The sequence below is a fragment of the Vidua chalybeata genome, chromosome 18 (genome assembly GCF_026979565.1).
Source record: "Vidua chalybeata isolate OUT-0048 chromosome 18, bVidCha1 merged haplotype, whole genome shotgun sequence".
Taxonomy (NCBI): Eukaryota; Metazoa; Chordata; class Aves; order Passeriformes; family Viduidae; genus Vidua; species Vidua chalybeata.
In genome coordinates, this window is record NC_071547.1 from 2,096,960 (window position 1) to 2,118,241 (window position 21,282).

General features: G+C 50.0%; 1 protein-coding gene across 13 annotated transcripts in view; it reads left to right on the forward strand.

Annotated features, from left to right (window-relative positions):
• Window positions 1-21,282, forward strand: part of NCOR2 (nuclear receptor corepressor 2) — a 230,159-nt gene that overhangs the window by 74,636 nt on the left and 134,241 nt on the right. For all 13 annotated transcript variants that reach the window (XM_053959970.1, XM_053959977.1, XM_053959978.1 and 10 more), the window contains exons 3-4: window positions 8,539-8,666; window positions 17,684-17,864. In XM_053959970.1, coding sequence (XP_053815945.1) covers window positions 8,539-8,666; window positions 17,684-17,864 — 309 coding nt within the window. The remainder of the gene's footprint in view (window positions 1-8,538; window positions 8,667-17,683; window positions 17,865-21,282) is intronic.

The following is a 21,282-nucleotide window of genomic DNA, read 5'->3' on the forward strand; positions in this document are numbered from 1 at the left end:
AGGCAACCTGCAGATATTTTCTGTAAACAGATCAATTTTCCTGTGTAGTGCATGTCCCCCTTTCTTTCTAAAACCTCTTCATGATCAATATTCCCTGGGAAAAGAAGGGTTCCCTTCGTTTCCTCCTGTGTGAATCCAGTTTCTTGCTGTGACCTCCTTACCAGCCTTCCTGCTCCTGTTAGTGCCCTGACATTTCAGAGCAGGAATGGTGTGGCTTTGGATGCAGGCTGGGCTTTCCAGGAGGGTGGTATCAGGTGCTGGAAATGCTGGGGTCAGGGCACACAAGGTGTCCTCAAGCAGCAGCATCTGCTTTTGGGGTGTTTTAAGTGTTTTATGTACTAGAGATGCTAAACAGGATTAGGGATTGGTAGGATTGGGGTGTGTACACATTCATATGAAATTGGTGCTCCATCATCACTTGAATTCCCCTTTGTGAGCACTTTTCCCTCCCTACCAAACAAGAGGCTCATTTTGCCTCCTTCCTGCTGTTTGCCCCCATTCCCTGCACACAGCTTCATCTGGGATGGAAAGGTGAACTTAAGCCCTCCTTCAACTCCTCTGTTCCAGCTTTGAGACTGTTGTGCTTTTCCCGTGCCACCTCTCCTGCCTGGGAGCAGCTCAGCAGTTCCTTCATTAAGCTCCCCATTCTCAACACAGCCTTGTGCAGGAGCGTCCGGGCCCCATCGCTCGTTTGCTTTGGCCCATGATAAATAACTTCCTTGTCTGTGTGAGCCAGACACAAGAGCTTGGTGCAAACTTGCGTGTTGATTTGGTGTCCAAGCCAAAAAGTGGCCTGGGGGGAATGGAGTGCCTTCCCTGCTCAGACTCCTCCTCCCAGCAGTTTGAGCAGGGCCGGTTGAACGCAGTGTCCTGCTGTGGAAGGTGCTGTCAGGAGGGAGGCGCAGGCTCCGGGGATGGCAGGAGCTCGCTCCTCTCCACGGTGACATGGTCGGTGTGGCACAGCAGCACCAGGTAAGCCTGCACAGGGGCACTGTACTGTGCCTTACTGCTGCTGTGGTGGTTTTCCTTGGAGTAGTTAGTCACACTTTTGTCTCCTGGGAGCAAAATGCTGCTCTGTGTCAGTGCAGGAACCGGAGAAACGGAAGAGGTTATGGTGCACCACCTCCGAGCACAAAGAACAGCCTCCTGCTACCTGCTGAGAGAGGGGAATCCTGAATTCTGCCTGCTGGGCTCCAGCTAATGTTTTAAGGAATGACCTGAAAATAAAAGACATACCTTGGAAATACTGACTCTGATCAGGTCTGTCACGAGAACTCAGCTCGCTCTCTCTTGAGTACCTTTCCAGTGACAGATTGCATTAGCTCTGAGCAGCTCAGTGGTGGATTTCAGAAAATTGGCTTTCTGCTCTGGGACTGGGAGAGCATGGAGGTGAAAGAACAGGACACCTAATTCCCTGCCCTAGGGTCTCCCTCCCATTGCTGGGAAGAAGTTGGCTTACAACAGTTTGTATTTAAATCTGTTTTCCCTAGGATACAACCTTTATCCAAAACACTTCTTTTATTTCAAGCTACAGTAAACTTCTGTGGTTGCTCCCTAATCTTCTTTTTGGACGTGATTTGATGCAGAAGGTGATGCTTTGCTTTTGGTTGATCTCATGATTGTAAATCCACAGGGGAAGAAAGAACTTCCACTGCTTATGTGGTTTGGCAAAGGCACTATAGCCACTTTTGGAGCCTTTTCCTGTGCTTCAGGCCTGACTGATTGCACTGCCCCACCAGCCCCTGGAGGCACCTTCTGCAAGACTGGGGACTCTTGCTGGTTTTCATTGTCACAGCATTTATTCAAAATACTGAGCAAGTGAAAGATTTACTGTGGAGGTGTAAGGAAGAGTAGGAGACATGGAGAGCTGAAAGGGTCCTACCTGGACCTGCAGATAGGTTCTGGCTGTTGCATGGGAGCAGGTGTGGTAGGAGGTGGTGGGGGGCCGTGCTACAGAAGAGATGTGATGATGAGCTAAATGACCTGGTGACTTTTATGGTAGAAAGCTTGGGCTTGTTGTGTGAAGAGAGCTGCTCACCCTGGGTGTGTGTTCATGGCTTCAGGAAGCACAGCACCAGGCGTGGGGGCTGGAGGAAGGGCAGACGGGTCATTCCCGACTCAAAGGCGCCTGGATGCGACTGGGACAAAAGTCTTGTGATGGGGAGAGGCTGAAAAGCAGCTCTGTAGTGGATGTGCTGCAGCTCTGTGGGCACCTCTGGCTGCTGGGGAGAGGGCTGGCAGCTGGCTCCAGCACCCGGCACCGGTCAGATGACCGGGAAGCCACAACAGCTGAGAGCTGTCCTCACCGAGACGTGACTTCTCCATGAATGGCACATTCAGACCGGGCAGCCGAGCACTGCTGACAGCCCTGCTTTGCTGGAGAGGTGGGAGAGGGCATCGAGAAGGGTGCAGTGCTGTGCAGCTGGTACAGATGCCATCAGTGCTGGCAGCAGTCGTGGCCTTGGTTGCAGGGATGGCAGGAGGAATCAATGCCTTCCAACGAGGGGCCACGCGCACTGTGGTCACCTCCTAAAACAAAAGGCCAAGTCAGCAGCTTCTGAGAGATGGATGGCAATGAGACTGTCTGGGGACAATAAGGGCATTTGTCTTTTCAGCACATGTTACATCCCTGTAGGCAAGATAAAAATGCATGTATTCAGCCAGGTTTTTATTACTGACCTTATCTTCAATAGGAGAGCTGTTTGTGGAGGAGTTATTGTTTAGTTTATGTTGCTGATACTTTTTTCTTAAACATGCAGTGAGCTCCTCACAGGGTTTTGGGGAGGAAGTTGGGCAGACAGCACTGTGCTTGTGGACAACCTGTTTGGATCAATAATCACCTCCTTTGCACTTCAGAGGATGCTTTCAGCAGCAGAGGATGGTTCCTCTGGGCTGGGGAGGCTGAGCATGGTGGGTTGTGTGCCACACTGGCCCCTGCACAGCCTGAGCTGTGTCTGGACCTTATGCAGTGACAGCTCTGCTACCATCCTGGTTCCTCCCAAACCTTTCCCCTTCCTCCTACCTTTGAGAATTGGCTTTGGGAAAAATTATTTTCTTCAGGCGAATGCTAAAAAGTGCATTTCTCGGTCTAATGAGCAAATGCTGTGCTGCCAGTGCCAAGGGGTATCCAGGCACCAGAGAACTCTTCCTTTTATTGCTGAAATAGGTCACACTGCTGGCAGAAAGAGATGTTAGGGAACTTCTTTTTTCAAAGTTGAGGGTGCAGAGCAGGGGTGGGTCCCCTGTCTCTGACAAAGCCACCAAATTGGTGGCCATGCTGCTTTGTGCACTCCACAAATTAACTGCTGGATATTCTGAGGCCCTGGCATGTGCCAGGCTGGGATATGCTGCTCCATGCTGGCTGTGTGGTTCTGGGGGTGCAGGAATCTCAACAAGCCCCGTGCTTCCCCAGGGGATGAGATGGCTTTGCAGTCCAAAGCTGCATGGTCATCGTGGACACCGTGTTGGGTTGCTCTGGGCCACGTGGACATGCCAGAGCAGCAGCTGTGAAGTGTCCAGCTGTGGCTCCACATGCCACCAGTGCCACGGTCTGGGGGGCATCCAGCCCCATCACTTCCCCTGTGGTTAACCATTCCCAGAACGGCACAGTGAGCTGCTCACGAGCAGCAGGGACAGACCAAGCATCCTTTGTGAGATTAGATAAGGGCTAGTTTGTGAGAAGTGAAATAAATAGGGATGTTTTGGCATTGTTTTTTCTCACTGTTTGTGCCACACCATTATTAACTGGTCTCATTGAATGTTTCAGCAGAAGCAGCACATTGTTAGAAAACACAAATTATTTGCCATACAGCTCTGGGTGAGCTTGTAAGGAGCAGCCCTAATCCGTGGTGGAGGTGGCGAGGAGCTGGCATTTGCTCCTCGAGGAGCGTGTGCAGTGCCCAGGCCTGTTTGTCTGCCTGTGGAAGGTGACGAGGACAGCGTGGGGCAGTGGCTGAGCTCTCCTGTGCCGGGAGCTCTGGTACAGCTCAGCAGGTGCGGCGCTGCCCGCGCCCGATGCCGTGATTCGAGGCGGCTGCGGTGCCGGTGCCGCTCTCCGCCGGGGAGCCGGCCCAGCTGGCGGATGTGGTGGCTGACCCCAGGCTGCTCCTCCTCGGCGTCACGGCAAAACAAGCGCCCGTGGTTTTCAAACAAAGCTGTCTTGCACCGAAACTCGGCGGGGAGCTCCCGGTTGCTCTCTCGGGTTGAGGACGTGGTAAGCGACGAGGATGGATCTCACGCTTTGGGCCGCTCGAGCTGTGCTGCAGGTTCTCATCTGGCTGCGCTCTAGGTCTCCATGGGTTTGCTCCAGAGCTGTTTTCCAAGGAAGCCAGAAGCGCTGGGTGTTTGTACTTGTTTTTCTGCTGGTGGGAGGAAGAGAGGAGGAGCAGTTCGCCTTTCTGTTGCAAAACCAGCTCCAGGTTTCCTTTCTGCAGGCCTCCTGTCTCTGAGGTCTTCTCCTCAGAGTCTGATTCTTGGAGCCACGGGGAGGCCATCAGGATGGAGCAGTCGGTGCACGCCTTGTCTGTGTGGATGTGCTTGGTGCCGGAGCTGGGAGTGCAGGGTCAGAGGTGCTGTTGGCTGTGGTGTTTCTGGCACCGTGTGCTGCGGGTCAGCGCCTGGGGGTGCTTCCAGCATCGCTCTCAGACCTCCCCTTCTTCCTCCTGGAAGATCAGGACCCAGCAGCTGCAGGCAGGGGAAGGAGAAATGAGGCACAGCAGCAAGTGCACGTGTCCAAAACAGAAAGCGAGAGAGGCAGAACGGCTGCCTGCAGTTGTTGGCTTAGTGTGGGGGTTACCCTGAGGTCGGGGACAGCACTGAAGAGTTTGCTAGAGACTTTATGGTAGGTAAGGCAGCAGGCTGGAGGCTTTAAAATAATTTTAAAAGGTGGGGGTGGGTGGCTTCTTCCTTTTTCATTCCACTGGGCTTTCTCTGTGTGTTGCCAAGAACTTTTCTGTAACACTGTGTTCAGGAACCTGGCTTTAAACAGTTTGATTAGCAAATCTAAATGGGCCTGGTAGAGTCAGGTTATGTAGGGTAGAAGGATTTACCAGGAAGGGGATGGAAATAGTGTTCTTGGCACTCCCAAATCAAGGGATAACACAGAAGCCTTGAGACTCAGGGTGCTTTCCCTGCACCCCACACAGGAGCAGCAGGGACGTGTCCAACTTCCTTGGTGGGCAGCAAAGGATGCTTTCGGTCCCTTAGGCAGGGCCTAAGCACCTCTTCAGTCTGCTGCATGAAGAAGTGTTTTAAAGAGGCCACTTCTGGGTCTTTAGCTTTTCATTTATCTAAAGATTTGCCTGAAGCTGCCCTGTTCTGCTGGGATGGCTTGTGGTGGGGCTGTGGCACTCATGGTGTCTGTCTGGCCTTGGCAGTGCTGCTAGTGCTGGCCTCCTCCCCCCTAACCTGATTTGCCAGGGCCCCTGACTATCCATGGTCTTTCTGCTTCCTTGATTTCTGTCATGACATCTTCTGAATTAATGAAATCTGCAAAGCTTCCCAAAGTACATCCCCGTGGGAGCACCAGAACCACAAGGAACAACAGGAAAGTTGATGTAAAAGCAAGAAAGTCCTTACTGGAGACAGTTGGAGATTTGAAAGGTCTGGAGAGGGTGCTGTGGCAAATCAGCAGATTTGTGGGGTGGGAGGAAGGTTTGCAGAGGGCAGGAAGAGATGCACAGAGAGGGAGAGGAGGAGCAGAAAAATAGAACTGAGCAAAACCCAGCAAAACAATGGAGAGGAAAAGAATCAACATGTAGTTTGGGGCTGCAGGGTTCTTCAGTTGTTTTATTTCAGGTGTCTTGGAGTTGCCCATGAGCAGGTGCTAGAAATTTGAGGTCAGGGTGAGGGTTGTATCATATTTGTGTGATTCAGTGGTGGGGAATTCAGGTGGCACCCTCTGGGTGCTGCTCCTGTGTCTGTGTGGAAGGTGCAGTGGTGCTGGCAGCAAGGTGCCTCCCAGCAGGTGTCTTTAAAACTCTGCTAGAGAAAATTGAAGCCTCTTCTGAGTCATAGAATCATTTAGAATGGAAAATCCCCATAGAATCATCAAATCCAACCATCAGCCCAGCACTGCCAGGTCCACCAGGCAGTTTGAAGGCAACTCCTAAACCTTTCTGGTGTTTGCATTTGAAAAACACTGTTGCAGCTCACAGTGCAATTTACTGGAGTAACTTTCTGAGCAATTACTCCACCTACATCTTCCAGTGCTCGGTGCCTCTTAACACTTCATCACAGGGCACAGAAATTGGTCAATTTTAATCCTCCTCACTAATTTTTAGGTTTTGTTTTCTCCTTGTAAAACCCAACACGGATGTAAGCAAGGCAGAGCAGGTCAGAGTCACTTCAGGCCATGCCAGCAGGTTCTGAGCTCCACCAGCCATTTTTTGACAGGGTTAGAGGAGGCAAAAGCTCAGCTGAGTGTGGGTAGGGGAAAAGGAAAAACAGATGGTTCTTGGGGCATGCAAGAGCCTTTTTTTTTTCTCAAGGGCACAGCCTTTGAGCCTCCCAGACGGGTAATTCTTGTTTATACACCCACAGAAAGTGACGGTCCTGGTTTTGGACCTATTGGTGTGTCTTCCCAGACACGATGTGTTTGTTTTGTAGGTGGATGTCAGGGGCTGCATCACTCTTCCATTTAAATATTTATTTTTAATTTAAAACCAGGACAAGTGTGAACGTGGGGAAGCTTGTTTGTAGGCAGGGATTCTGCTTTGGCTGGGCTGGAAGAGCTGATGGGCTCCCTCACTTCAGATATTTGTGTTTGTCCCATCTGTGGTTGGAGTGATGGCATGTTCTGTTCTGTGGCCTCCCTGGCATCCTGCATGGATGGACTCCAGAGCTGAAGGAAAAGCAGCTTTTGGGGCTTCACCCTCCCCACACACCTGGATTTACAGCAGAACAGCCGTGGGAGGATGAGTGGACAGTGTCCAAGTCATGCCCTTCTTAATGTCGCAAGAACCTGCCTGCAGACGCCCCTTGGCCCACAGGCTGAGGTCTGGGATGGCCAGGCTGGAGCTGGGGCTACACAGATCTCTTGTTCCTGATGCTTCCCAGCATTGGTCAGAACAGAGAAGGAGCAGCACCACACTATTGCCTGATAGTGGGGAGAAATAAACTTGATTCCAAAAACTGACACGGCTTTCTAGGCACAAGAGGTGGTGGCCATAGGAAACCACAATTCCCCTTCCTCCTCCCTTTGATATTTGGCCTTTTCAGCTTTTGTGCAAGAGAGGTTGGATGTGAGGTAGGGGATCTGCTTTTCTTGGCTGAATGTTTATAATCTCTGATTTTCTTCCTGACTTTCCAGAAAATCTCTCGTTTTACTCTCTGATGGTCAAACGTGTTGGGCCTTGATTCTCCCACTCCACAGCTTGGTGGAGGACAGCATGACATCCACTGTGAGACTGCTCTTTTCACTTGCAGGTTGGGAGAGGGGATCTCCAGGCTCAGGTTGTTGCTGTTTAAGCTCCCAAACCCTTTCTTTGCCTGCCATTCACCTTGCTGGGGCAGTTCCCCAGCTTCCATATTGATCTTCACTACATCAGATCAAATAATTCCTGTTGCAGTTGTTGGGGTTGAGACCCCCTGCCCACATCAGCTGCATGTATGTGGTCTCTTATTTATTATTTTTTTTTTTTCTGTAGACCCTGAAATTCCTTTTTTCTTTTTGAGGAAGTTTAAGCTTTCTTGTTCCAGTTGAGAACTGTTCAAAAATAGACTCCCAGGTGGAGTTGGTTCTTCTAAGGTAAATGTGTGTCAGTGTTACCAGGGTTATTCTGTGACAGGGTATTCTATGCCATTGCTGAAGGTCTTAGTTAATTAGATGATTAGTCTGCTGGTCAAGTATCTATCTGCAAATAAAAAATAGCAGTTGAATGTAGCTGCCTAAAATACTGCTGCTGGAATCAGTCTGTGGCATAGAGCAGGAGGGCTTCTTATTTAATTAAAATCAGGAACATACTGTACTGTACTCTCCAAGGGTCAAGGAACAAAAGGGACGTACACATAATAAGTAGCAAACTGTCCTTTCAAACCCCTTGAGCTCAGCCCAGGAGAGCTGTGTTTAAAGGAACATTTTCAAGATAACATTTATGATTTGTCTTCTGTCCTTCCCCCCCCCCTTTTTTTTTTTCTTTCTCCATGCTGCTATGTGGACTACTGAAGCTGAAAGTATCCTGTGACTTAATTTTGTTCTTACCTGTTCTTACTCTTGGATTCACAATTGTCATCAGGACTGCTTGGATGCCAAAAATCCCTGTGTGGGTGCTCAGTGGCTGGGTTGGGCTTGCTGGGGTCCTTTCCCAGGAGCCAGCCCTGCCTGCAGCCCTGGGAAAAGGCTGGATTGAACAAGGGGCCGAGCTCCCATTCCGATTGTGAGACTGGGAGTTACTGGGAACCTTTTGTGGAGGGCGAAGCACTGAGCTTTGTGGCCCAGGGCTTCAAAGGAGGAATATCTACGTGTTTTATTTGAGTTGTTCTGTGCTTGCTTGAGAGCTGCCAGCCGCCTGACGAGCTCTCCTGTGTTTGTTCCCGCAGGACGTGGCGCTGTTGGAGTACCAGCATCATTCCAGGGATTTTGCTTCCCACCTCCCGCCAGGGTCTATCATGCAGCCGCAGCGGCGGAGGCCGTCCCTGCTCTCCGAGTTCCAGCCGGGCAGTGAAAGGTACTGGCTCCCTGCCTGCACCAAGCAGGGCTTGGGGCAGGGCTGGGGTGGGAGCAGGAGGCTTGGGAGGGACCCACCCAGGCAGTGGGATGCTGTTTTTGGGTACTGACAGCCAGTTTGGATTCCTTCCGCTAATGAAGCGGCACCTTTGCCTTCTGGTCCCTTACCTTTGGCTGTCATGCGTTGTAAAGAAGTCTTGAAAACAACAAAAAAACAGAAAAACCACCCCCTCACTTGTGTGGAGCTTCGTGTGTCTGTGACTGGTTGTGTTCAGCATAGGAAGTGAAGCCGTGTGGTCGGGTTTGGTCTGTGGCTCCCGAGGCTGCAGGGAGGAGTGAGAAGAGCTCATTTCCTCCCCCATCTCCGCTTCCTCTGCTGCTGCTCTTCCTCCCCGCTCTCATTGTTTTTGTTTCTCTTTCTGCATTCCCCTCACAACTTTCTCTGAGCTGCTTTTTTCCTCTCTGCTCCCTTCGTGCCTCTCCCTGTGTCCCTGTTTCCTGTTGTAGCCTCATGGGAGGCTGGCAGAGTTTTAGGTGCAAGCCAGGCAAGTGCTGTGGCTAGGAATGCTGTACAAGCTTTAACCACAGGAGCTGATTTGTTTGAAGGACATCGCTCTCACTCTCTGTTTCAGTGCAAAACTCTGCTCCCTCTCACAGTTTCTCTTCTGCATTCAATGTTTAGTGGTTTGGGGAAAAAAAAAAAAAAACACTGGCCTGGAAGTGAAATAAGAGCCTTGCTACAGTAGATGTACACAAAGCAATTATTTTAATACTTATTCCTTAGGCTAAGAACAAAACCAGTGCAGAGTCAGAGATTAATCTGTTTTTCTAAAATCATCCCTGTTAGGGGAGAGGAGTAAGAGCTCAGGGTGCTGGATGCATAATAAATACAGACAGCATCCTCTTTTTCTAGTAGGTTGGGTTCAGCTTGGTGCTCAGCAGAAAGAAACCTGTGAGAATTTGGAGGCAGAAAGTAGCTTCCAAAGTTCATTTTGCATCTGGACGTGCCCTTCTGGGTTATGCCTGTGGCACCTGCACGTACAGAGGGTCATGCCACTTTTGATAACCCATAATTTATTGCAGCATGTTGCACTGCCTTGGCTCGCTTGGATTTCTCAGTGTTTTGATTTCTTAGCGCAGAGTAACACGGTTAAATTGGAATTGGGTCAGATTTAGCTAAATTTGGGGGAGATGGGTAAAGAGGACCCAGCAACATGCTCCTGCCTGGTTTTGTTTTTCACACTACTGATGGCTTCCAAAATGGAGAAGCAGTTCTGCTCTCCAATAATATGCTGTTTAAAGAAAATGCATCTTGGTTTTTCTGTATCACTAAAAAAAAGCCCAACTGCAAACCTTGGTGTCTGCTGTACCACATGCCTGGTCTGGTGTGGTCACCCAGGCATCTGCCTTTGGCTTACAAGTATTTCAAAGTCCCCAGACTTTATTTTTATGTTGACAATCACATGAATGTGGGTAAATGTTAATCAAAGTTGTCAGGGGATGTTACACATCCACATGCTTACCATGGTACCTCATTTTCAACCTCAATGGTGATGTTTTGGCATGCTATAAAAAGAAACTCTTTTAATAACTTGCATTTCATCCCTTTTCCCCTTAACATCCAAAAAATAGTACTTCTGCAAAAATTATACTATGTAGTAATTACGGCTAAAAATACTGCTTCAGTTCAGTTGACATCTTGTGCCAGAATGCTGGGACATATTCATTGAAAATTTTTGAGGGCATCTGGGGATGCAGAAAGAGTGGGGGGGGGAGGAGTCTTTGAAGAAATCGTAAAGACATTTTCAATCCAATGTAACTAGTGAGGTGAATTTGATTGGGTACCATTGGGGTTGGGGAGGTGTTAGTCTGTTTTTCAGAGCCAGCTGCTGTTTCTCTGCATCTTTAAGCTCCGCACTTAAAAATCCGTTCTCTGGGGGCTTTGCTGGTTTCACCTTAGTGGTCTGAGGAGCTGCTGTAACACAGCTCCTGCTGTGTTGTAAGAGGAGCCTTTGAGTGGTGGTGCCTCACCTGAGGGTTCCGGGGCCAAGACCCTGCAGCAGGTTGGGTTGGTCATTGGTGCCCTCCCCAAAAAATAGCTGTGGCTCTTCCTGGTGCAGAGCAGAGCCTGGATGAGGAGGATGGTGATGGCAGCCGTGGCTGCAGCTGAGTCCCCTTGGCAGGCTCAGTGCCTTGGCTTTGTTCCTGGGCTGGGATTGATGGTTTCAAGCAGAGGCAGCTGGCTCTCAGCATGAGGGGCTGGGAGGAGGGAGACCAAGGCAAACAACATCCACAACACGGCACAGGGGTGAGTAGAGGGAAGCACAGGGGTGTGCTGTGTCTGAGAGGAAGACCCTCGCTGTGCTTCCCTGCCTGACAGCCCAGCTGGCACTCAGGGATGGTGGGCACATGACACTCCTCCCCTTGAAGCAAGTGTCAGCAGAGGGGAGCCCTTCCAATGCGCCGTTGCTTCGGGAGTTCAGAGGAAGCAGCCTGTCTGCTCTTGGTTGTGGTGGCTGAAACGCTTCCAGGATCTGCTCCTTAAGGATATCAGCTTGCAAGTCTGGTGCAAGTGGCATGTGGCAGGCTGACAGTGCTGGAGACCGAGCCCTGTGTGCATTCCCAGGTGGACATCCCTGCCCTGCCATGGCCGTGCCTTGCACTCACCCAGGGCACTGCCTGCAGCTGCAGGGGGGTGCAGCCCTTGTGCCACTCGGTCCCAGTTCCTCCAAGCCCACCTGCCTGGTGAGTGGCTGCTGTTTGCCCTCCTGTCCTGGAAACTGCAGGGATTCACTTTACTCCCATGTGCTGGTTTTGGGGTGTTATCCCCTATTTTGGTTGTACCTTCCCTTTGGACAGATCTCTAAAGCCTCTGCAGGTTGTCTTTACACATGGCATTGGGGATGCTCAAAATCCCGCAGAAATCATTTGGGCCTGCTTGGATGGTCTTCCTAGAGCTGTGCATGTTTTCAGTCTCTCCTGGCTGCAGTTTTGCTGTGGGCACCAGGATGGTGGTTAGTTGTGATTCAGTGGAAAGGAAACAAGAGGTGAAGCACAATGGGCACAATGTGTTAAGGATTAATCGAGTGTTGTTGGCAAAAAGAGTGGTAATTGCTGGAAGGAGTGGAATGCTGAGATGGCCCCGCATTTTGGGGCTTCCTGAGCAAGAAGCTTGTTGGGAAGCTGCAGACTGCCCTTCTCCACGTCAGAATTAAAAGTTGTCATCACCCCTTGGTGGCTGGGCAAAGAATTGAACTCCCTGTGTAGCAATTCTGGCTGGAAGAAGGAAGGAAAACCTGAACCACTCTGAATCTCTTGCTGCAGGGAAAATTGGCTCTGCCTGTCTTTGCAGGGATGTGCTGCTTTCCGTGATGGTTTTTTTGGTAGCAGGCTTTTTCTTGGAAGGATCCACAGACTTCCCCTTAGCTTGTTCAGTTGGCTGTGCCAACTGGTCTGCAGGAGTGAAGAGAAGTATTTCAGGATCTGCTGTTGGTACAAGTCGTACCATGAATACTTGCAGTGGAATGTCCTGGCAAGGTGACAAGGATTAGGGCTTTTTTCCCTCTTCTATATATATTTTGGTCCTCAGAAGAAGTGAGAAAAACTGGGTTGAGTGTTAAATGGCAGGTGCCAGAGGGTGAGGGATCTGAAAAATGAAGGAACTGGATTTTTCTAACTTTTCATATGTGTTAGGATTTTAGAGCAAGGTTCCATATTAATGCAGGAATGCTGGGGTGGATACTTCTCTCTGCTTCTCTGGCAGAAAATGTGGCTGTAAATAAATGGAATAAATGGTATGTGTGTTACCACAGTGTATTCCACCTTTATCCAGAATGAGTCACTATTTTCATAGAAGATGATTTTCCCAGTTCAGGAGACCATGCTCCTCTTTCGGAGCCGTTCTGCTTAGCAGGCACAAGGAGTCTGAAGAGCTTGCCCAGCGTCGACCTGCGGGGGACATTTAGGACACATTAAACAGCTGCTGAGTTTCTGCAGCCATCTGAGGTAGCCGTGTGCAGTGGGGCACATGGAGAGCAGGTGGGATCACTGTGCCTCTTGTTGGGATAAATCCTGCTGGCCCAGGGAGGGGTGGGAAGCTGGGGCAGCGTGTGTGGTGTTGGAAATCACACGGGGCTGTGCTGGGCCAAATGGCACCAGCTGCTCCCAAGGTAACAGCACGACCAATTTGGTTTTATTTATGGTTTTTAATTAAGTTTCCGTTTTTAAAGGTGATCCTTTTCTCAGGAGTGAGCGGCGGTGCAGCTGAAATCCCCACAGCCATATATCTGTGTCTCTCACACTGGAAATGATGTACCAGGAGCTGCAGTTTTTTCTTCCCCATAATTGAACGCAGGAAAACAACATCTGGAGAGGGCAGATGCTGGTGTGGAGGCACTTGGGGACAAGCCTTGCCTCGCAAGCTCTGGGGTGGGCTGCCTGGCGTGTCTGTGCATGGACATGGAGGATGACCAAGGGCATGGGATGTCTCTGAAGCCATCGGTTCAGGATGTTCCAGCCACCCAGGACTGCTAAGAGGGCGTTACTGGCAGGCTGCAGTTTTGGATGCCTGGAGAAAGCATGTGGGAGACCTTGCGGAGAGAGACAAATATTCCTTCTCTTCCTCTGGAGTGAGGCAGTGCCATTGTGTTAAAGCTTCTGCTGATCCTGTCCATGAATAATTCAGGCTCTGTGTATGGGGATCTTCAAAATGCAAGTTTTAAATAAAGCAGCTGCTCTTATCTAAATTGCAGTTGGCTTGGAAGAAGGTGGCTGAGGGGTTGTGCAGGGCAGCCGAGCCACTGCTCCCTGCCCTTGTGTGGGAATGCACAGCCTGAGGATGCACGTGGCTGCTTGGTCAGAGCTCCTGAGGAGCTGGGAGTGCTTCAGCTGGGCCACATGTTGAGCTGAGCATCCTGCTCCAGGCTGTCCCACACCTTTGGCTTGGGAAGACTCGGTCCTGCTGCTGGCAGACTTGGCTGAGGGCGTGGGAGCAGCTCCATCTTCCCGCTCAGACATGCAGCTCTTCCCGTCAAGTCACGGTGGTTTATCTCCTCCCCACCTACATGACAAAGGGAATATATCAGCTGGTCCTGGACGTGTTTCTGTAGGTGCCTGGTGGCAGGTTTGCTCCTACAAAGCCTCCAGTTTCTCTTTCTAACAGGTCCCAATTTGCCCAGTCTCACACTCTGGCTCTCATTAGCTGTAAAGTGGTTATTGAAACCTCTGACAAATCTTAGCATTGGCTATAAATAATTCACTTCAACACCAGTGGTTTTCTATATTACTGTTTCTCAAAAGCATTTTATTGTCTGTCTCTACCTGTGGGAGTTGGATACTCTTTTTTAGAATTTTTTTTTTTTTTTGTGTAGAAAATTTCCCACCAAACCATCTCAGCTGGAGGAAGTAAACAGCCTCAGCAAGGCCATCGTTTGTCTTGTTTCTGGTTCCAGGAGACCCTGAGAATCAGTTTTCCAGCCTGGTTATGTTGTTTGGCCCCATGGTGTAGGGAACAGTATTTGCAGATGGGAGCAACTCTTGGAGTGTTCTCTTGCTGGGAAGTTGGTGGGAGCTGGCTCGGAATCGCTGCCGATGTTCTGAGCTCTCGGTGCAGGAGGCTTCAGGAAGTCAAGCTGTGCTTGCTGGATGTTGCAGAATAGCCATCATTCCTCCTGCAACCACCTTCTGCTCTGCTGAGGGAGAAATGGGAAGGTCTGAAGAGCCAGGGGAGGGTTGTGCTGCTCTGAGGAGCCAGACAGTGGGTTATTGGGGAGGGAGAGTCTTTGGCCTCCTGAAAAGGTCGTGCTTGCCCATTTCCCAGTGATTTGGCTTCAGGAAAATTCAAGTAAGATCCCTCATGCTAAGATCTCATCACAACTGCTCTTACAAGTCTCAACCAAGGGCAGCTCAGGATATCTCATCTGATCCTCTCTCCCCAGCTCTCAGCTTAATGACTGGACTGAAAGATTTTAGAGGTCTTTTTCCAGCCTTAAGGATTCTTTGATTCCTTGCTACCCAGCTACTGGACAACCTGTGCTTTCAGCCCATCTTGTACGCTTGCTGGGGTGAGCTGCAGATACCCCACACTGCTGTAGGATTTTATCTGCTCCTGCCTTCCTTCCACCCTCTGTGAGCCTGCTGAGGAATCTGCCCCAGTGAATGAGTAACACAGCTCTGCAGCCAGGAGGGTGTGATTCGTCTGTCGGGTCAGTAATAAACCAAAGGTCTCATCTTGGGTTATCTTGGTCTTCTGGACCTACCCAGAGCAGAGATGTGTGGGGGTGGTTGGAAGTTGGGCAAACCCTGGGCAGCCAGCCTTGTGTGTCAGCACATCTCAGGCTGCTCTGCTTCTCTGAAAAATTCGGTGTTTGTGGTGAAGGACTCAGCTGAAGACTAACCTGTCCCGCTTCATAATTAATGCTGGCATTTGCTTTGCTTCATTTAATTATGCACAACTCACATGCAATTAAAAACACTCTTTCCCTTCAGCAAAGTAGGAATCTCTGGAATAAACCAGATGGGTGGGAACTATTTGGAAAACGCAGCAAACCCCAAGCTCGGTGTAAGGGGAGGGTTTTTTTTAGAGTCATTTTTTATTGACAGCTGTGTTGTCGCTGTATAAAAGTCTGTTGTAAAGAGCTTGCTGCAGGTGGGGATGTGGAGAGTGAAAGGTGTGAAGGCTTCAAGCAAAAGCATTTGTGTTTGCAGCCAGGACAGGCTGAGCGGGTTGTGTTGGGCAAAGTAATCTCGGGAGCGGCTGGAAATTCCAGTGGATAAAGTTAATAGCTGTTCCAGTGGATGTGGAAATGGAAATAAAATAGCACCTTATAACATTGCAGCTGCTTTCCCTGGCGTGGCCCCTGCCTGGCTGTGAGTAACCGCCTTTGTAAAGCTCAGTGGTGCTCTTATCTTCAGAATCCTTGGCTTTTTTCTGAGTGGAGCAGTTGTGTCGAGTTCCTGACAACTGCAGAGGTCTTGGAGCCATCCTTTGTCAATTAGCAGCTTCTTGGTAATATGGCCTTAAAAAAGGGGAAGAAGGGAAAATAAATGCATCTGATTTTTAATTGACTCAGTAGAGCAGGGCCTTGGGTGTTGGAATATTTTAGCACCTGCCCAGCTCAACAGTTGCTTATTGTTCCTGGGTTTTACAGCAGAGCCTGAAATGCTGGCATGCAGCTGTGGGCAGGCAGGGATTGCATGAAGGGCTGGGACCAGACAGCAGAGACAGCAGGAAACCTGAGAGGTGCCAGGAGAGATTTCTGGGCTTGCTGAGAAAAGTTGAGGATCCTTCAGCATGGAAGTGTTTGCAGGTGAAGCGAGCTGTGCTTCCGTTCCAGATTTCAGGGCTCTTCAGCTCTGGAAGGTTTGCTGTGTGAACTGTACATTCTGTCTGGGATGTTGGAGCACCAAAGGCAGTGCTGGAGCCTCCCCATTCTCCTGTCCCCTTTTTGCTGGGAGGAGGAGGAGGAGGAGGATGAGCCAGATTCTGTTTCTGTGTGTCAGCAGCAAAGCTGCTGCCCGATCCCAATGCCAAACCCACGGCAGCAGAGCTTGGCATGCATTGCTTTGTGCCTGCTGTTGATTTTAATTAAAAAACAACCCTCCCAGTTTTATCTTGATTCCCTGGGGCTGGGTTAAGGTGTCCATGCTGCTGCAGGGGAGGGCATAGGGCAGTGCTCAGGGTGGCGGCCCTGAGAGTGTGGATTTATGCAAAATCCTCTCCCTGGACGTGAGCCAGAGCCATTACAGCTTCAGGGCACTCTGGATCCTTCCATTTGTGCCATCTTCTCTGAGATTTTTAATGTCAGCAGTTGCAGTTTGTGGGTGGGGGGCAAACGATGCATAAGACCCCCCCCCCCGTCTTCTATGCTTGTTCTTTCTCCCTCCTCTTCAAGCAGCTCCAAAGGCTTGTTAGAGTTTGGTAGCTGGGGAAGACACTTTACCACCAGCTCAGGAGAATTGCAGCAATCTTGTTTAAGGGGAAAAGAAAAAAAAAAAAAAAACATGTTTTTTCACAAGCTTTGAATCTCTTGTGCTTAATTTTATTTTTTTTTAAGGGACACTTCTGCCTGAAGTGTTAAAAATACACCCTTGGAGCTGCTGCAGCAAAGCTGATCCTAGGGCATAGTAAAAGGTTTAATGTATTTTTGTAGGATCCCTTTACAGTTCCCACAAGAGAATCCTACTGAGGAAAACAGAAGTACAAAAAAAGTTCGTTTGTTTTCAAAAAAGCAAAATGAAGCCCACTCTCCAGGTATTACCAACTGCATCATATTTAACGGGTAAAAGGTGTTGGAGCTCGATGTGACTCGTTGGTGCAGTTGCTCTCACTGGATAATGTGCCTTTACAGCCTGCCAGCTCTGTGTCAGAGACATGCAACTACATGTGGCTGGCTCCTTTCCTCCCCCATCCTGGAAAAATAAATCCCTACTGTCTAGCCACGGAGGAGTAGGCATTTTTTCCCCAACATATAATCTTTGGTATTCCTGTAGAAGACACCAAATACAAACACTGAGGCAGGTACCTTTGACTAAATAATCCAAACGTGGCAGAGGGGGCTCTGCCTGGTCTTGGACAGGGGAGGATTTATGAGGTAGATTTGAGGATTTGCCAAGCTTTACCTTTTTCTGACCAGCCCAACCCATGTGTCATGACAGGGAAGGCTCAGACCTGCAGCCTTACTCACTTTGTCCTGGTGTAGGGACAGCCACCCACTGCACTGGTGGCACTGGAGATGACAGCAGGGCTTTCCAGGTGGCACAGCAGTGGTGCTGAGGAGGGGGACAGCAGGGTGGGGTTGGGCTTGGAGGGTGGTGGTCCTGCTCCAGGACATGCACCATGCCCAGCAGCTGAGCCCTGGGGCTGTGCCTTTGGGTCTGCAGGGACCTGAGATGTTGGAGTGCAGGGCCACATGGATCCTTCTGGAAAACTGAGCCCTGTCCTCCTTGAGCGATCTGCGGTGGAGAGGGGAAGAGCAGAGGTAGTTTCTTTTCTAAAGGCTCCTTTCCTTTTGTCCCCAGATCTCAGGAGCTGCACCTGAGAACCGAGGGCCATTCCTACCTCTCTGACCTGACCAAGCCGTCGGAGTTGGAGTTCATTGAAAGCAAGAGGCCACGCCTGGAGCTGCTGCAGGACCCCCTGATGCGGCACTCGCCTCTCCTGAGCCAGAGCCAGCAGGGGGGCACAGAGGACCTCTCAAAGGTAAGGGGCTGGGGGCTGTGCCACCAGCTGGGTGTGGGGCTTACATTTTGGGCTTGCTAGAGCTGCCTTTGAGGCTCTGAGCTGCTGCTGAGTTCAGTGTAGGTCGTGGTTCCCAATGCATCAAGCAGTGCTTGGAGGTACTGGATGGTTTTCCCTGAGAGTGGGGTGAGCACTTTGGGGGAACAGAAGCATATCAGCTTTCCCCATAACTGCTACAGTGATGGGCTTTTTTCACTGGGCTCTTAGATGCACCAGAACAATTTGGAAGCTCCTGTAAGCTGAATTAAGGATGGTCACGTCTGGCTTTTCTGGATACGCTGCCCTGATTTGATTTTTACTTGATGCTTCTCATTTATCACATCTCTTTATTTAATATTGGTGTTTGAAGGGCTGGAATCGTTTTCTGGTGGTTCTTTAATATAATCTTCCCCAGGAAAGCCTTTCTTGTCCCAGTCTCATTTAACAAAGCAAATCGTTTACTTACAATTGTCCCCTCTGTGCATGGAATAAATGTTGCAAAGAGAAATCCCTTGCTTGTGTGCTTGTTTGGATTTACTTTCATCTTCTCTTGGGGTAAATTGTATTTGATTTCACCTCCAGGTTGGACATGCTCCTGGTTGGCAGGAAAGTCTAGCTGGATAAATGTGCTGGGGGCTCTGATGCTGGCACTGAGGGTTGGTGCAGCTGCAATTCCCCACTCAGTGAAGTGAAAGGGAAGAAGCATTCACAGCCAGGAAGATGAGGATGGTTTGCTGTATCCCTGTGGGAGCAGATTGAAATAACACAGACAAGAAAGCTTTTCCTTGGGAATGCTGGGATATTCAGACATTTTTACCCATACAATACTGGTGGTCCCTCTGACCTCTCTTTGTTGAGAAGTATCTTTAACTCTGGAGTAGTTCAGATGCCAAGGGAGGCCTCAGGGGATGTTGTTTGGGTGGCTGATGCGCTATTGTCCACCAAACAAAAAAGAGTCCTCTCCAAAGGTACGAGGAAACCAGGATGACTTTTCTGTCTTCACATTATTCCCACCAGCAGTTTTGTTCTGCCTCTCACCAGAAAACCACGGATTGTCTCAGCTATTTGTTTCTAATAGGCAGAGCTGCTCTTGAGGAATTAGTTCATCAGTTTAGGGGCTGCATTTGCTTCTCAGTCTGTGACACGTTTTCAGGAAGTACATGCATTTTATGGGGCTTAAAATATTTTTTAATGAAAGAGAGAGAGAGAGCTGAGATGCAATTCAGCAAGACAAGATTATGCTTTTAGTGGAGCCATTAGTAATTTTAGAGTCTGGAAGGAAGAAGAAGATGTGGTGTCCTTGACTGGTGAGAGCCTGAGTGGAGCTGGGATTAGTTGCTCTAAACTAGCAGGAGCTGCTTCCAGAGTGGGTTTGATGGAACTTACTGCAAGACTGGATCATCTCAGTGCTGTTCAGGTGGCTGGGAGCAGAAGGCAGGTCTGGGACACAGGGTACATCAGCCTTTGCAGCTTGGGAAATCGGGTTAATAGCAGTCTTTTGCTGTTAGTCCTGAGCAGTTGTCCTCAGACTAGTCTGTAAACTGCTGCTGGTGGACATTAAGGTGGTGGAAAAGCTCCTGAAGCAATGTGTGCATTGCTCTGAGCCTCAGCATGTTGGAGGAGCTGCTCTGGCTGTGGGTCCAGGGGAAATGCAAAGAGCTGAGGCTGCCCTTTGGGCACAGCTCTGGGCACTGGCAGATCTGGGCTGTGCACACAGCTAGAACTTCTTCCTGCACCCACGCTAAGCCAGCCACAGCTGAACTCAGCACTGGGCTCTGAGCTCACCACCTAGGAGAGATGATCAAGACCTTCCTGGGAGTCTCTGTGCTGAGGGAGACGTGTGTCCCAGAGCAGTGGCACGCACACGGTGGCAGGACATGTGTCCCAGTGACCAGAGCTGGAGAGAGATATTTGCTGTTCTGTCTGTGCTGCTGACTCAGTGTCTGATGAAGTCACTCAGTACTTTATCTAGGGCAGCTCTGGCAGCCGGGTGAGCTCTTTGGGTGAGATGCACCACGTGAGCCCAGTATTGCTAAACACACTGCTGGTTGTTTAGGCAGAGTATCCCAGGAGTTGTTCCCTTACCCGTTACCCCATTCCTCCCTGTTGCAGTCACTGCGTGGGGAGAAGCTCGATTTACTCACTGGGGTAATAGTGCTAGGACTGGTCTTCATGGTTATTTTGCAGATGGAGCTCATTTTTGCACAGTAAGAGCTCCACAAAGCCCTCAATAAAAAGGGTAGGGGTTTGGTTACACGCTCTGGGCGCCAGCCTGGCTGTCCCAGGGGATGTAGATGTAATGGATGTTGCTCTCAGGCAGTGGATACGTCCTGGTCTCTCCTGGTTTCAGAGCAGCCCTTGAGCTGAGATGCAGAATCAGGTCTGTGATGGGATATAAGTTTAGCACATCCCTGATAACCATTGATAACTGGATTTACCAACCTTCAGCCCAGGGGAGAGAAGTCAGCACCATTCCTGCACGTTTCCAAGGCCTTTGTTTAGAGCCATAATCCATGCTCTGAACACAGACAGAACAATTGATGGGGCAACTGCTGGTAACAGGCTCAAGAGTTTTTCATCCCTTGAAGAGAAATGGATTTCTCATGTCTTTTATTCCTCATCTACCTCTCCCAAGCAGGAGGAGAGCTGGGCCCCTTAAGCCCTGTTCAGTATCACTGCAGCCTCACTCCAGGCAAGGCTGTAAGGAGAAGCTCTTGGATCAGTGCATTTTCCCTGCAGAAAACAGACACACTTTTGGGCAGCGTGCCTTTCAAAAGCAGCAGCTTTCAGCTAAATCTCAGTTGGACAAGTAAAAGATATTGCCTTTCCTTATGAACCTCACATTGCTCATATCCTCAAACACTGGTGTTTCTTTTCAAGCCGGAGGCAGAAGGTTGTTTTCTTGCCTGTTTTACCCCACTTCAACATCTATTTCCCTGCTGTTGTGTGTTATGTTGCTTCAGTGCTGTGGTCCTGGGCTCCTGCTGCTGGATGGCCTGGAGGGCCTGGGGAGAAATGAAACCTCCCTGTGCCCTCTGTGCCAGCTGGGGCTGATGCTTTTCCCCAGGAAGGTTCTCCCTTTATCTGGCTGACAGTAAGCAGGCCAGCTAAAGCAGGGCTGTTTTATCAGTCACTGCAAGCCTGGATGTGGGATTCACTGGAAAAGCTGCTATGATGTGGCCTTGCCAGGTGTGTTCTTGGCAGAGAGGCAGGAGCTGGTTCCCAGGACCCTCGATGGCTTCTGCTTTCTTTCCATAAAGTCATGGACCTCCCTCATGTAACAGCAGCCAGGAGTGAAGCAGAGCCCAGAGCAGGCCAGTGGTGATGTGCACAATCCCTGGCCCTGCACACCCGTGCACAGCTGGTGCCTCACAGGGATGGTGAGCATGGCACATCTGGT